This window comes from Eupeodes corollae, chromosome 3 (genome assembly GCF_945859685.1).
Source record: "Eupeodes corollae chromosome 3, idEupCoro1.1, whole genome shotgun sequence".
NCBI lineage: Eukaryota > Metazoa > Arthropoda > Insecta > Diptera > Syrphidae > Eupeodes > Eupeodes corollae.
In genome coordinates, this window is record NC_079149.1 from 25,672,584 (window position 1) to 25,684,847 (window position 12,264).

At 33.7% G+C, this 12,264-nt stretch overlaps 2 protein-coding genes across 16 annotated transcripts in view; one reads left to right on the forward strand and one right to left on the reverse strand.

Moving 5' to 3' along the window:
* The window catches only part of LOC129951221 (rho guanine nucleotide exchange factor 18), a 134,819-nt gene extending 123,064 nt beyond the window's left edge, over positions 1-11,755 (forward strand). For 5 of the 15 annotated variants that reach the window (XM_056063267.1, XM_056063270.1, XM_056063260.1 and 2 more), the window contains 9 exons: positions 243-266; positions 4,656-4,861; positions 4,926-5,087; positions 5,155-5,724; positions 5,788-5,923; positions 6,121-6,229; positions 6,641-6,767; positions 10,179-10,267; positions 10,331-11,755. In XM_056063267.1, coding sequence (XP_055919242.1) covers positions 243-266; positions 4,656-4,861; positions 4,926-5,087; positions 5,155-5,724; positions 5,788-5,923; positions 6,121-6,229; positions 6,641-6,767; positions 10,179-10,267; positions 10,331-10,712 — 1,805 coding nt within the window. In that variant the 3' untranslated portion in view covers positions 10,713-11,755. Of the gene's footprint in view, positions 1-242; positions 267-4,655; positions 4,862-4,925; positions 5,088-5,154; positions 5,725-5,787; positions 5,924-6,120; positions 6,230-6,498; positions 6,618-6,640; positions 6,768-10,178; positions 10,268-10,330 lie in introns of those variants that run through there. The other 10 variants (XM_056063264.1, XM_056063273.1, XM_056063265.1 and 7 more) reach the window with 9 other exon arrangements.
* Positions 150-2,808, reverse strand: LOC129951224 (uncharacterized). Its single transcript, XM_056063274.1, has 4 exons — positions 2,485-2,808; positions 2,318-2,420; positions 1,148-2,069; positions 150-1,083 (listed from the first exon to the last, which is right to left on the reverse strand). The coding sequence occupies exons 1-4, from the start codon at positions 2,625-2,627 to the stop codon at positions 575-577; spliced, it is 1,677 nt and encodes a 558-aa protein (XP_055919249.1). The 5' UTR covers positions 2,628-2,808; the 3' UTR covers positions 150-574.
* Positions 11,756-12,264: the final 509 nt, after the last annotated feature.

Here is a 12,264-nt window from a genome sequence, read left to right on the forward strand (position 1 = left end):
TTCTAATCCTTTTCCTGTGTAAGTGTCAAGCAATATAGTCTTTAATATTTATCTTCTATCATCATCATCATTCTGAGCTCCAATTATCTCTTTTGTTTTGTTTTTCTTTGTATCATCGAATTTGATTGCTATTTTATTATTCATTCTCATAATTTCAAATCTATTTTATTATTAATCACATCCAGTAAAAAAATAACAATGCTTTTGTATATTCTTTGTATTGCTTGAAAACTATGCTATAGCTATGGGACATAGCGAGCTAGAAGGTAAGCTTTTTGTGAAAAAGAATTAAAATACTTTAAAGCTTAACAAATTCTGTACTCATATTTCATACACTTTTTTGTACATAAAACAATTTAGTATTTACTTTTAAACTAAGATTTCAGTAGTTTTGGAAAGGACGAATTTTCTAAGCCAGTTTAAAAATTTATAAGACGGTTTTGTCTTCTTCTAACGATACAAATGAATTCCTTATTTCGATCATGTGTGGTTTATTCACTTAAAATACACTAAGTAAACTTTGACTAATGAACTATAATACAATTCTAAATCTAACACTTATTGTATACAACTTTCAAGTTTCTTCCCTTGATCTTATGATATCTCCATAAGCTGGCGGTGGTGTTTCAGGGCGCCTTGGTGGTTCTTCCCATCTCTCTGCTGCCGCAAGTTGATGTTCTTCAGATTGACTTAGAGAAGCTACGCTCTCAATTGCCAGAGGATAAACAAATGGCTCTAATTGTTCCAAATTATCTCCATCGGTGGTTGGAGTTGGAGTATCTGTAAATTGTCTACTTCGACGATTGTTAAACAAGTTACTTTGACTCAGCCGTCGAATCATATGGGCTGTATTTTCATTTATTGTCCGATAGTATTGATGTCTTGTGGGTCTTTCAAAAAATCGAGTTATGAATGTAGCAAAGTCACTTTGATTGCCATTAGCATGAGGTCCTCTTCGAACAGGACTTGAGAATGATCGATTAAGAGGTGGGACAGGTGGATTTCGAGATCGTCGATTAGACCGTCGCTGTCTAGGTTGAACTGGTGGTGGTATTGGCCGACGAAGTGGTATTGTGCTCACAACTTAAAAATAAAGATTGGTAATTAAAAAAGACCACTCATTCAACATTTAAAAAAAAAACCTTACCATCACTTGGCCTCTGTGCAAGTTTCTTTTGAACAACAAAACATCGCTTAATACAAAGTGCACAGGTTAGAAGACAAATGACTGTGGCTATTCCCAGAGCGATTCCAGTGAAGAACACAAATGTCAAATCATCTTCTGTGAATTTTCCTCGACTTATGACCTCGCCGGTTGTTTTATCTTTTATCAACATTTTCAAATTTGCCATGCAACTGCGATGAAGATGACAAATTTTGTTTGGACTTTGTTCTTCACAAGCTTTTGCTTCTTCAGCCTCTGGATCTATTGGGTTTTTGGCCTTCCAAACATTTTCGATTGGAATAAACTCCTTTGGTTCACTTGCCTTAATTGTCGCACGTCCCGGCTCTTCCATCATCCTCTCGAACATATGAGGTTCATTTGGTTTACTTCTACCTCTTCCACCAATTTTCATATCAAACACTTCACATGCATTCAGTCTTGTTTCGATCCCACGTCGTTTCAATGCCTTCAAGGTTGCATCGAAACCATTATCACAGATCCAACGATTTTCTTCCAAATTAACCAATTGCAATTGTTGCAGTGGATTGAAGGCAGTTGCACTTAAAGTTATCATAAGATTGTTCGAGATATCAACTTCTCGTAAACTGGGAACTTCCTTAAACATCTGTGGGTATATGTAAGTAACTTGAGCATTATTTAATGCGAGATATTGCAATGATGAACTTCTAAGAAGTGGTTTATTTTGAAGTGACATGAATTTGTTGCCTGAAAGATTGAGTTTTGTTAGCTTGGTATTTGCTTCGAATATTCGTTCATCGAAATATTCCAGACGATTGTATGATAAATCGATAAATTTAACATCTCTCAAGGAACTAAATGCATCCAAGTAGATTGTGTGCAGGGCATTGTGATCGATGGTCAGGTTAATAACGTAGATGAGGCCCTGAAATAAAGATTTTGGTTTCAATATCTTGGCAATTCTGTCTTGCAGACAAGTAAATCATATTAAAGTTCACACCCAAAACCAGTATAGAGGTTGTTGTTTCTTATATTTTGATGATTAATTACTTATTCATTATTATCTTCATGCTTTTTCACCACATTGGTTTTGGAGTGTCTTAAGACAACATTACTTATCTTCTGTTATCTTTTTGATAAAAAAAAAAACAAATTAATTTAAAAAAAACTCACCTCAAAACACACATTATCCAAAGTAGTGATGTCATTGTATGACAAATCAAGTAACTCCACTGCACTTGGAACTTCAACATTTGGAGTTATTAATTGTTGTCCACTTCAAAAGAAAATCCACAAAATATTTAAATTTGAACACTAAACAAAAACTATAATTTGTATACCTGCAATCGGCTCGATTTAAATTTTCAAATAAATCACACGTACAATACGATGGACAATGTTCTGTTTCTGTTGTTGCGTTTAATTCTTCACTTAAAACCAATAAAACCGTGAAAGTTATTAAAACTTTTAATTTAATTGCCATATTTATTTTATGGAATTCTAAAATACTAAATTATGGCTCTCTTTTCGAATCATCTCCATGAGACCTTCTTTCAAATGTTTCAAAAGTAAACTAACTCGTTCGATAGAACTTTTTTTTTAAAACTTATCAGTAAGCTTCTTATCTTATCTTACGTTAATTGATAAGCTAGAATCTATGAGTTGCAGTGTGAAATACTTGTACTACCTATAACACCACCACACCAAAAGCAAATGTGAGTGCAATCTTATCTTTTGAAGTCTTTGTCAATGGAACACAGATCTTAATCAAAGGAAACAACTAGTATCTATATAGGAAACCTCATATATGAATTTCACTCTTATAAAACAATGATAAACGAATGCCTGCCTTTTAAGTCTTTGATATGAACTGACCCACAAGAGAACAGACTCACAATAATATAAATAGAGAGATGAGTTTAATTGAACTTGATGTTTTTTTTAATTCAGAATTATTGCAGCAATTGCATTGATTAGATCGCAAATCAATTTGTTTCTTCTTTTTGCTGTTGTTGTTTTGTTTTAATAGAGAAACAGCTGATAGAGAACAAAAATTACGAAGAGAATTTTGTTTGCTTTTTGTTAAATTGAAGTTTAACAATTTTAAAATATTTGTATTTATTGATAAGATACGTGGAAATAGATATAGTCATTGCATGGGTGTCGAGAATAAGGCGCGTTAGATATTTTGAAATCATTGATATATCGAAGTAATTCAAAGTAAACGCTTTTTGTCAATATAGTCTCCTAAAAAAGACCTAACATATTTAAAATGTTTAAGCGTAAAAACATTCTTGAACAATCGAATAATGATTACTATTGTAAGTTCACTTCAACGTCATAAGTCGATTAATTCTTAGGACAAAATTGGGATTCATTTTTGTTTGTTTTGGTAACTAGTAACTCTTTCTAGAAGCTAGTCCATAGTCTGAATTACGTACCGTAAATTCTTTTTTAAGAAAAATAACACATTTCCGCTTATTACCTTCATCTCTAAGGCTTCTTCAATGCTCAACTGATCTTAATTTGTAACCAACTTCACAGATTCGTGTTTTTGGGCAAGTTTTCCAGGTGTCTAACGCTTGTGTGTTGGTGGTTTTCTTGTGGACGTTCTGAGAAAGTAGTTCTTCCTTAGATATTTCTTTTTGTTAGATTGTTTTCGTCCTCTCTCGCTTTGACTTCACTCTTTCAATTGCAGGTGTTTCCTTGGCCTTACCCCTTTCATACTTATTTTTACTTCTTCCATCATGTAAAAGTATTTCCATGCCATCCCTAGGGCATAATGCTGGAAAGTTAAAATCTTAGCACCTTCTGTTTTTTGAACTGCACACACAAACTTCAAAATAACAATTAAGATTCAAATCATTTGTAAATCTTACTTTACGGCTTATGATTATTGTCTTCTTTAAACGAGAATATGACCACATCTGAAATGCGTTGGCTCTACACCACTTGAAGTATCCCACGAAAGATTTCTCTGGCTTATCATTAAACTTACGATGGATTAGTATTGAATAGAATTTTGCCTTAATCGAATAATTTTAAATGAGATTTTAATTCAAATGAAACAAAGTAACCTGTATCATTTCTCTTTTTTGTGTAGAACAGATCAACCCAAACCTGAGCCACTAAAACATCTTTTCCATTAGGCAACCAAAGATTCCTCTTTTGTACCAAAACTCAGAGCACAAACTTTATAAAAAATTTTCGCTACCAACATCGGGAACATGATATGATCTTCAGTCTGAATTCAAATCTTACTGAAATTAGTCTCAGAGCCGTTAAACATGACAAAAATGCCAAAATCGAAATTCATCCTTTCCTGCTACTATCACATCACTTAACTATTTCCAAATTGTAATATACATCATAACACATAAACTAGTACACTCTATACCCTAACCTCACCGCTACACAGTACAAATATTGATTAATTTATTTATTTATACACATTTTTTCCTCAAAATTTAAAAATACTAATTTTTCTTATTTAAAAAATAAATTTTCACAGACAAAATGCGTCAAAAAGACATCGAACAAGCTCTCATTCTGGAAGAAAAAATCCTCCTTCAACTTAGTTTACTGAAAGAGAAAAGACCAGAATCGACTATTCCAAGTGCCGAGGCGTTCTTATCGAATTTTGGAACCTATAGAGACTTAATTAACGATGACTGTGATACCATAGAAATATGGAAAAGAGTATTAAATACTGTTCAGGTAAAAATATAATTTCAATCTTATTTTACATATCGAGTCTAAATTTGTTGTTTTGTTTTTTTAGGAGATTTACCTGTTAGCCTCAACCCTTTATACAGCAGCAACAGGTCTGTCCGTATCCCGTTCCACTAGTTCTGTTGGTGAAAAACAAAGTGAAGCATATGCATCACCGATTTTACCTAAAAGAGCTGAAACATTTGGTGGATTCGATGAGAAACGAAGCAAGGTAACTTATTTCGCAGTTCATAAATGTTAAAACTGATTTTAAAATTTAATGAAATACAAATTTTTAGAGCGCCTTCTCGTGCCGCGATGTAATCCTTTCGACGTTACCCATGTCTCCTATACCGTGTCGCGACAATCATCATTTGAAAGAATCATCATTGTCGATATCAGCAAGCAATCACTCGGAATATGATTCCAATTTAAATACCCTCTCTGTACAGCAGAGTGCAATTCTGCGCAATAATACAGAAAATATCTGCCTCAAAGATAATAATTATGCTGCCCTACAGGTGTCACATTATCTACAAACACTACTCTGTATAGTGTCCCAACAAATGACTACCATACAAAATCTGCAAATGCAGTTAGCCTCGTTTAAGGAAAACCCTAAGACTCAGTATAAACATAATGATCAGTTAGAAGAGTTACGTAATCTTCAGGATAAGCTGCAAGAGGAGAAAACTTCATGGCTAAAGCAGAAGGAACAGCAAGAACGTGATTTGGATGAACAAAAAGCCGCCCAAGAGGCTCTGCAAAAGCAAATAAAGGCTGAACAGGAGGATATCCGGCAGCAACGTGAACAGCTCTATCGAAAAATGGAACTGCTTTCGAGTCAAGGGTTGTTGTTATCACCAAGTGTAAATATCATATGTCCTTCTATCAACTTCTATACTTAGTGATGAATGATTTTTTGCCTACAGACTCCTCTTCCTATAGCAACTATAGCCCCCAGCACCACAGATGATAGCCACCTGCCACAAGGTAGTGGTGATGAACATCACTCAGTTGACGGCAGCACTGTGGATCGACGAAAAGACAAATGGCGATCGGCTTCAAGTAAGTCTCCAATCTCACCTTCCCACCCCCATTTCCATATCACCAATCCTCATCCTAGATATAAAAAAATCCCTCTTCCGCCGATCATCATTATCATTTTCAAAAGCCAAAAAAAAACCCAAGTCAAATATCGATGCAGGCACTCCTCCGTCATTTGAAGAGTTCAATGATTCATGTTCAAGATTTTATCGTTCCAGCAGTACCGAAGACCCCGCCAGCGAATCTATTGAGCGCCACTAATGCTCCCAAAGTCAACCCAGCCAGTGTCAAGCAACAGATTCCCATGAAACTCTCTTCCCTATCTAGGTAATTTATTAAGGTTCTCCAATAGTGCACTGTTTGTTTTTCTTTTTTGTTCATCTTTTCGTCATTGTCATCATCAATTTTATTTATCATCCATCTTCATCATCATCATTTTTATATAATTTTCTATTCTTTTATTCTCACTTTGTTTGTGTTTGATTTTGTTTTGAGTCTATGATTTGATTTGAATGGTTCTTCTTCACTATTTCGATTTTATTTTGTTTTTTCTTCTTCTCTTTCTTTTTCATTTCATTTATTTTATGTTTTTGCAGTGTTTTTCCTTAAATTTTATTGTTTTTCCATTTTCCAACAACCATCATATTTATTTTGATCCATAATCCTTGTTTTATTTTTTCCTATTCCTTTTTGTTTTTCGTTTTTTTTTTTGTTCGTGTGTATATTGTTTTCTTTTAGCACAAAATCTGAAAAATCACAACAATCCACAAATTCTAGCAATAACATCACTTCACCACCTAATTCCAGTAATAATTCAAGTGGAGGTATCACACAAATGTTTCCACTTAAATTAGCTGATAAAAAGGTGAGAATCGATATTATAATCGTATTAAAAACAAAATTATTTATTATTTATAAGTTATATTATTTTAAGTTTATTTTTTAAATGTGTTTGATTTTAGTTTTGCATAGTTTTTAATTTTTTTTTGTAAATCGCTCACTTGTGATTTTGTAGATAAATTAACTCATCGCAGCTTTTTTTTCAACTTGATCTTACCAAAACTCAATATTTTTTCCATACACATAAAAAACATATTTATCTTGACACGCGTCTTTGTTTTTCATTTATTTACCATTTAAAAAAAAAGAAATTAAAATGTCTAAAAAAAATTAAGTTTAAGCAATAACAAACATTTAATGGGGCACGAAATAGAGTTCTAGACTTTAATTCAGGCTGTGAGTACAAAAGTGGCGTAATCCATTCAATTTACTTCAATGCTACAGAAGATTTTAGAAAAAAGTTTTGTTTTAAACATTTGTTTTATCTCTTAAAGGTTTTGGTTAATCTAAAAATGGGAAAGACTTTAAATTAAACCACTCAACCTTACAATTTGAAATTAAATTATTTCTGTTGTTAATATTTTCTTCTTCTGAGTATTGCATATAAGATGCTCTTTTCTATCCTATAAGAACGAATGGACCCATACGCAAAACTTATCATCAGATAATATCAATGTGGTTTTATATGCTAAGAAAATCGATAACGAACCGATTTGTACCATTAGGTAGGTAATGAAAATCTGTATATTGACTTTAACGCAGCCAAGAGAACTACACAAAGCCATGGGAGAATTCGGCATCCCAAATAAATTGACACGAGTATGTACATCTACAACGGACTCCGACAAGATGATGATATGGCCTGCCTTCTCATCAGCTTGGCGCCCAAAAAAAATCAATCTGTGACTCGGGCACACGCCAAAAAGACTGTGATTCATCACCAAGTCCTGTCAGATATATCGACATTATAGGGAGCACCGAACAAAAGCTAAACACTATTTTTTTATCCACATTGGGAAGACGACACAAAATCTGGTGTTTCCCATTTGTGATGGAAAAAGAAAATATATAGTGGTGTTGAATGTTAGCAGAACATTTGGTCAAACAAGCTAGGTAACGGCGCCGCCACATGAGTTTGAAATATCGCAATCCTTCAAATACTTGATTGAATAGTAGCAGCCGATAACACCATAGAGAGTGAATTAAGCTGGTGGCTGCTCAAAGCCAACTAATGTCTATCAAAGCTTTTTAAAACTAACTTCTAAACTGCTGTACAAGACGGTGGTTCTGCCTGTACTCACATTTACATAAATCCAAGCCCTGGTTGCTTAGAAAAAGGCTCTCCGACATCTTGGGCGTTTACGAGAGAAAAGTCTTACGAGATTTGTTGTAGACTCAAGTGGGCTGGAAATCTAGCTCGCATGCGCAAAGAGGAACGATAATTTTATTGTAGGCTACAGCCTAATTTGCCAGGATGACCAATAGCTTAAGGTGCGTAACGGGACACTCGGCTCACGATGGGGATGAATAGAAAGACTTGTTCAATGAGGTCAGGACCAGTGGTCGAGCATATGATGAAAATATTGTCTTCGAAGTCATTTTCGTAATTTGAAATTAATTTTTCTTTCTGGCTGAGAAAGAATCCAATCTTCCAGGACGAAAATTTTATTAAAAAATGTTTTTTTTTCCATAGCATCAAAATGTTTGCCATATGGAAATAAGAACAAAAACTAATTAAAAATGTATGGTCGATCTCTTAACCATAAATTAGTTATGGAATACCAAAAGTTAGAACAACGAATAATGTTTGTAAAGGGTCCGCCAAATAACTTCTTCTTTTTTTTTTTAAATGCAATACAAACATCGAGTGTAGCTTCAGCTGTGTAAGCAACGCTGTTCTGTTAAAACCAAATGTTGCCAATATCCTCCCGAAATGACCCGAGCCACCCCTTGCTCATTTAAAAAAAAAATGGCCCAATCATGCGTCTGCACCAAAATCCGCACAAAACAGTGACTCGTTTTGGGTGTACCGGCTTTTCAATGAATGCGTGCGGTTTTTCTGTACCCCAAATGCGACAATTTTGCTTGTTTGCATACCAGCCATGATCAAAATGAGCTTAATCTGAAAAGATGATTTTTTTTGGCCAAATCGCCATCTTCTCCAAGCGTTGTTCTCTGCGTTGGTCAAGCGTGTACACAACCATATTCGTTCACCCGAAGGATAAAACTAATTATATTTCAAATAAGACATGTGCTAAGTGTTACCATTCACGAAATAAGCAATAGATGAAAAAATAACGTTAGATGACGGACCTTATATTTAGGCGTACATATTGACTTAGGCCCTCGAACTAATAACGTCCGTGAAGTTCTTGTTACGGGGCATACTCCCCAGCGTGTACAATTTCTGGAGATATACCTAAGCTCTTTCCAACTCTTGCTACGGTCGTTCTAAGTCCTTATCGACCCTTCTTTGCCAAGTACTTCTAAGCCGGGCTTATAGTCTGCCCTTGAGATTAAATGGATTCCACTGCATCGCTTGGCCCACAACCACCATATCTCCTTTCTAATAAAGTCGCTCCCTTATCCGTTCTCGCATGAAGCTCAATATTTAAAATACGATTGAGCCAGAAAGTCCTGTGACATCGTCTGTGAATTTCCAAGTGCTGCATCCATAACCCAGCACGGATTCAACATCCAACATTATTAAAGTAATGCATAAGACCTAATTTGTTAAGGTCCTGTTGAAAGTGTTTCGACTGAGAGTGTCTTCTTGAAATCAATAGTTTTTAATAGTGGATTCTTTTTCCATTTCCTAATCTTGGTTCAGTATTTAGTCGCTACCTATCGCTTTCAGATTTTCATCAATGGATATCTTGATCGTGATTAAATACAATTGGTCATTAGTTATTAATGTTTTATGTACATCACTTTCAAATTATGCTGAAATTATAAAATGTAACACCAATTATCTTAGTGCCATCTAGTTTTCGGTGTAGAAAGCTGAATGAAATTATTTTTATATTAAAATGGATACATTTACAATGGGTTAAGCCACTTTTGTACTCATAGTCTCAATTATGTTGTGGCACTCTTTAAAAATATTAAAACAAATATAACACTTAAAACTCACTATTGCTCTTTTCTTGTTGTCATATTTTAGTTATTGCAATAGCCTTTAAGAGTTTTCAGCTTGTTTTAGTACAATGCTATCAGACAATTTCGTAATGCATTAATCAAAAAGAAGCGATGAGTGCGATTAAGCACTAAAAAAGGATACCGAAAAATACTTGGTATATTTGAGTGTTGTAACTTGTAACTTAACAAAAAATTAAAGATTGCCGTAGTTTTTTGAATGATAAATGTGTAGTTTAGCTAAAAGAAAAATTCAAACGAAATAACTTCTACAATCAATACTCATAAATTCTTATTCTAGAACCAAATGACACCAAATCATTCAAGAACCGGAAGCAGCCCAGCAATAATTCAACAACAACCACAACAAACTGGAAATCCAGCAACACGGTAAATTAAAGCATTTTTTTTTAACAAAAGTCAATTAAAAAAATAAAAATGTATTTTTTAAAGAACGAATACTTATCCGAAACTGCCGGAACGATACCGATTACGTAACTCAGATGTTGGCCTTTCGACCAGTGTATTACCCACGTCCCTTGCAAATTATCACCAAACATCAACAACTGGTCGCAATGTGAGTGCCTACGCCTCCATAAATCCATCATCACCACCACCAATTGTCTCACGTTCCTCACCATCCAACACAATGCTCACTCAAAAACTAAGTACAGCATCAACGTGTTCCACCTCATCGTCAGCCTCAACTGTAAGTAACAGTAGCAGCAATAGTCGACAAACATTAACCAATTCTGGAGGAGCTATTGAAAAGAAGAAAATTCCCCCACAACAACGTAGCTCACCACCACCCGACGAAGAGGAAATATACTTTTGATATATTCCAGTCGAAGTAGAGATCTAAAAAATAAAAAGATCGAAAATATATTGAAGAAAAACAAAAAAAAGGAATAAAACAGGAATTGACGAGTATAAAAAAACAAAACATGTATTTTTAAGAAGCTGAATAAGTTACTTAAGCTAAGCATTAATATTTTCGATATAAGTATGCAAACAAAAAAGGTAATTTAGAAAGCTTTCCTTTTCACGACGATTTAATCTTCTTTTTTTTGTAATACTTTTAATAACACTTAAACACTAAAAACAACAACATAAGACTTTAGAAAGCAACTTAATAATACTTTCAACTTTATTTTTAGCAATTTCAGCAATCAATGCAATAAACACTTTTTTATCATTAGCGGACAATTATTTTGTAAAAAATTTTATCTATGACTTCCTAAGCGTATTTTGAGCTTAAAAAAAGTAATAAATTTTCATAAAATGCTGTGACTTTTCCCCACAAAAAATTGTTGAATTCTCAAGAATTTAAATGTTCTTATTTATTATTTAGAATAAATTTATATAATTAAATTTTAATTAATGACGAACAAATATAACATCCTTTCAAAAATTTAAGCAAATGAAACATTGTATTCCAAAGTAATGATGACACAATCAGCTGGCAATATTTAGTATTAATGAGTTACTTGAAATAACACCAACAAAATGTTTAAGTTTCTTATAAATCTTAATTGCATAATGGTTATGGTCTTAAATAAACATTTCCCGCCTAAATATTCTCTACTGAGTGACTTACCTTTGCCAACAAAAATTAAGAAATATATTCTTTCAAATTTCCTTAAAAGGAAACTGGGACTCTTTGGTACAAACAAACTTGGTACACTGCCAACAACTAGGATGAGACCACACATTTTAGAACCGATTTTCGCTTTTTATAGCTGGTGGAAGTGTTGAACCCGGAAACTTGTACTAGCTTTGAATAAATACGTATTTCATCATTACAAATTTATAAAATTAAAGGGTAACGAGCGTTGAAACTCCCTTAGATGTAAAAATAAACTACTCAGAAAGAGACTAGGATGAGGCCAAGTGCAATATGTCAGAAAAAATTAATGTAATGTTTACATTTCATGGTTTAACAACATTTTTTTTATAATGTTTGTATACTATTTTCGAATGGAAATATTTTTTTTTTTAAATCACAGGAATTTTAGCCAAACGTTTTAAATTAGGTTCCACGTCTTCTGATTAAATTAAACTTCTAACAACTCTCGAAGTGTGAATCATTGTCTTTTTGGAATACTTAAGGCAGAAGTCCAAAAATGCTTTTAATTTTTGGAAATGTTCTTTCCAGCTAACATTAATAGTTGTTCCCGTTCATTATGTGGACAAAAACTAAAAGTCTATTGTGCTATATCAGGTTATAGCTTATCACACCAAAATAAGCTTATTCATTTTCAAATCATGGGAATACAAGTTGTAACCAAGGACGGGCTGTAAAGGTTAAACTTTGTTTCACCTGAAAAGACAACACGCTTTCATTCACTGCTCTAAGTAACATGCTCTCTTGCAAAATGCATACAATG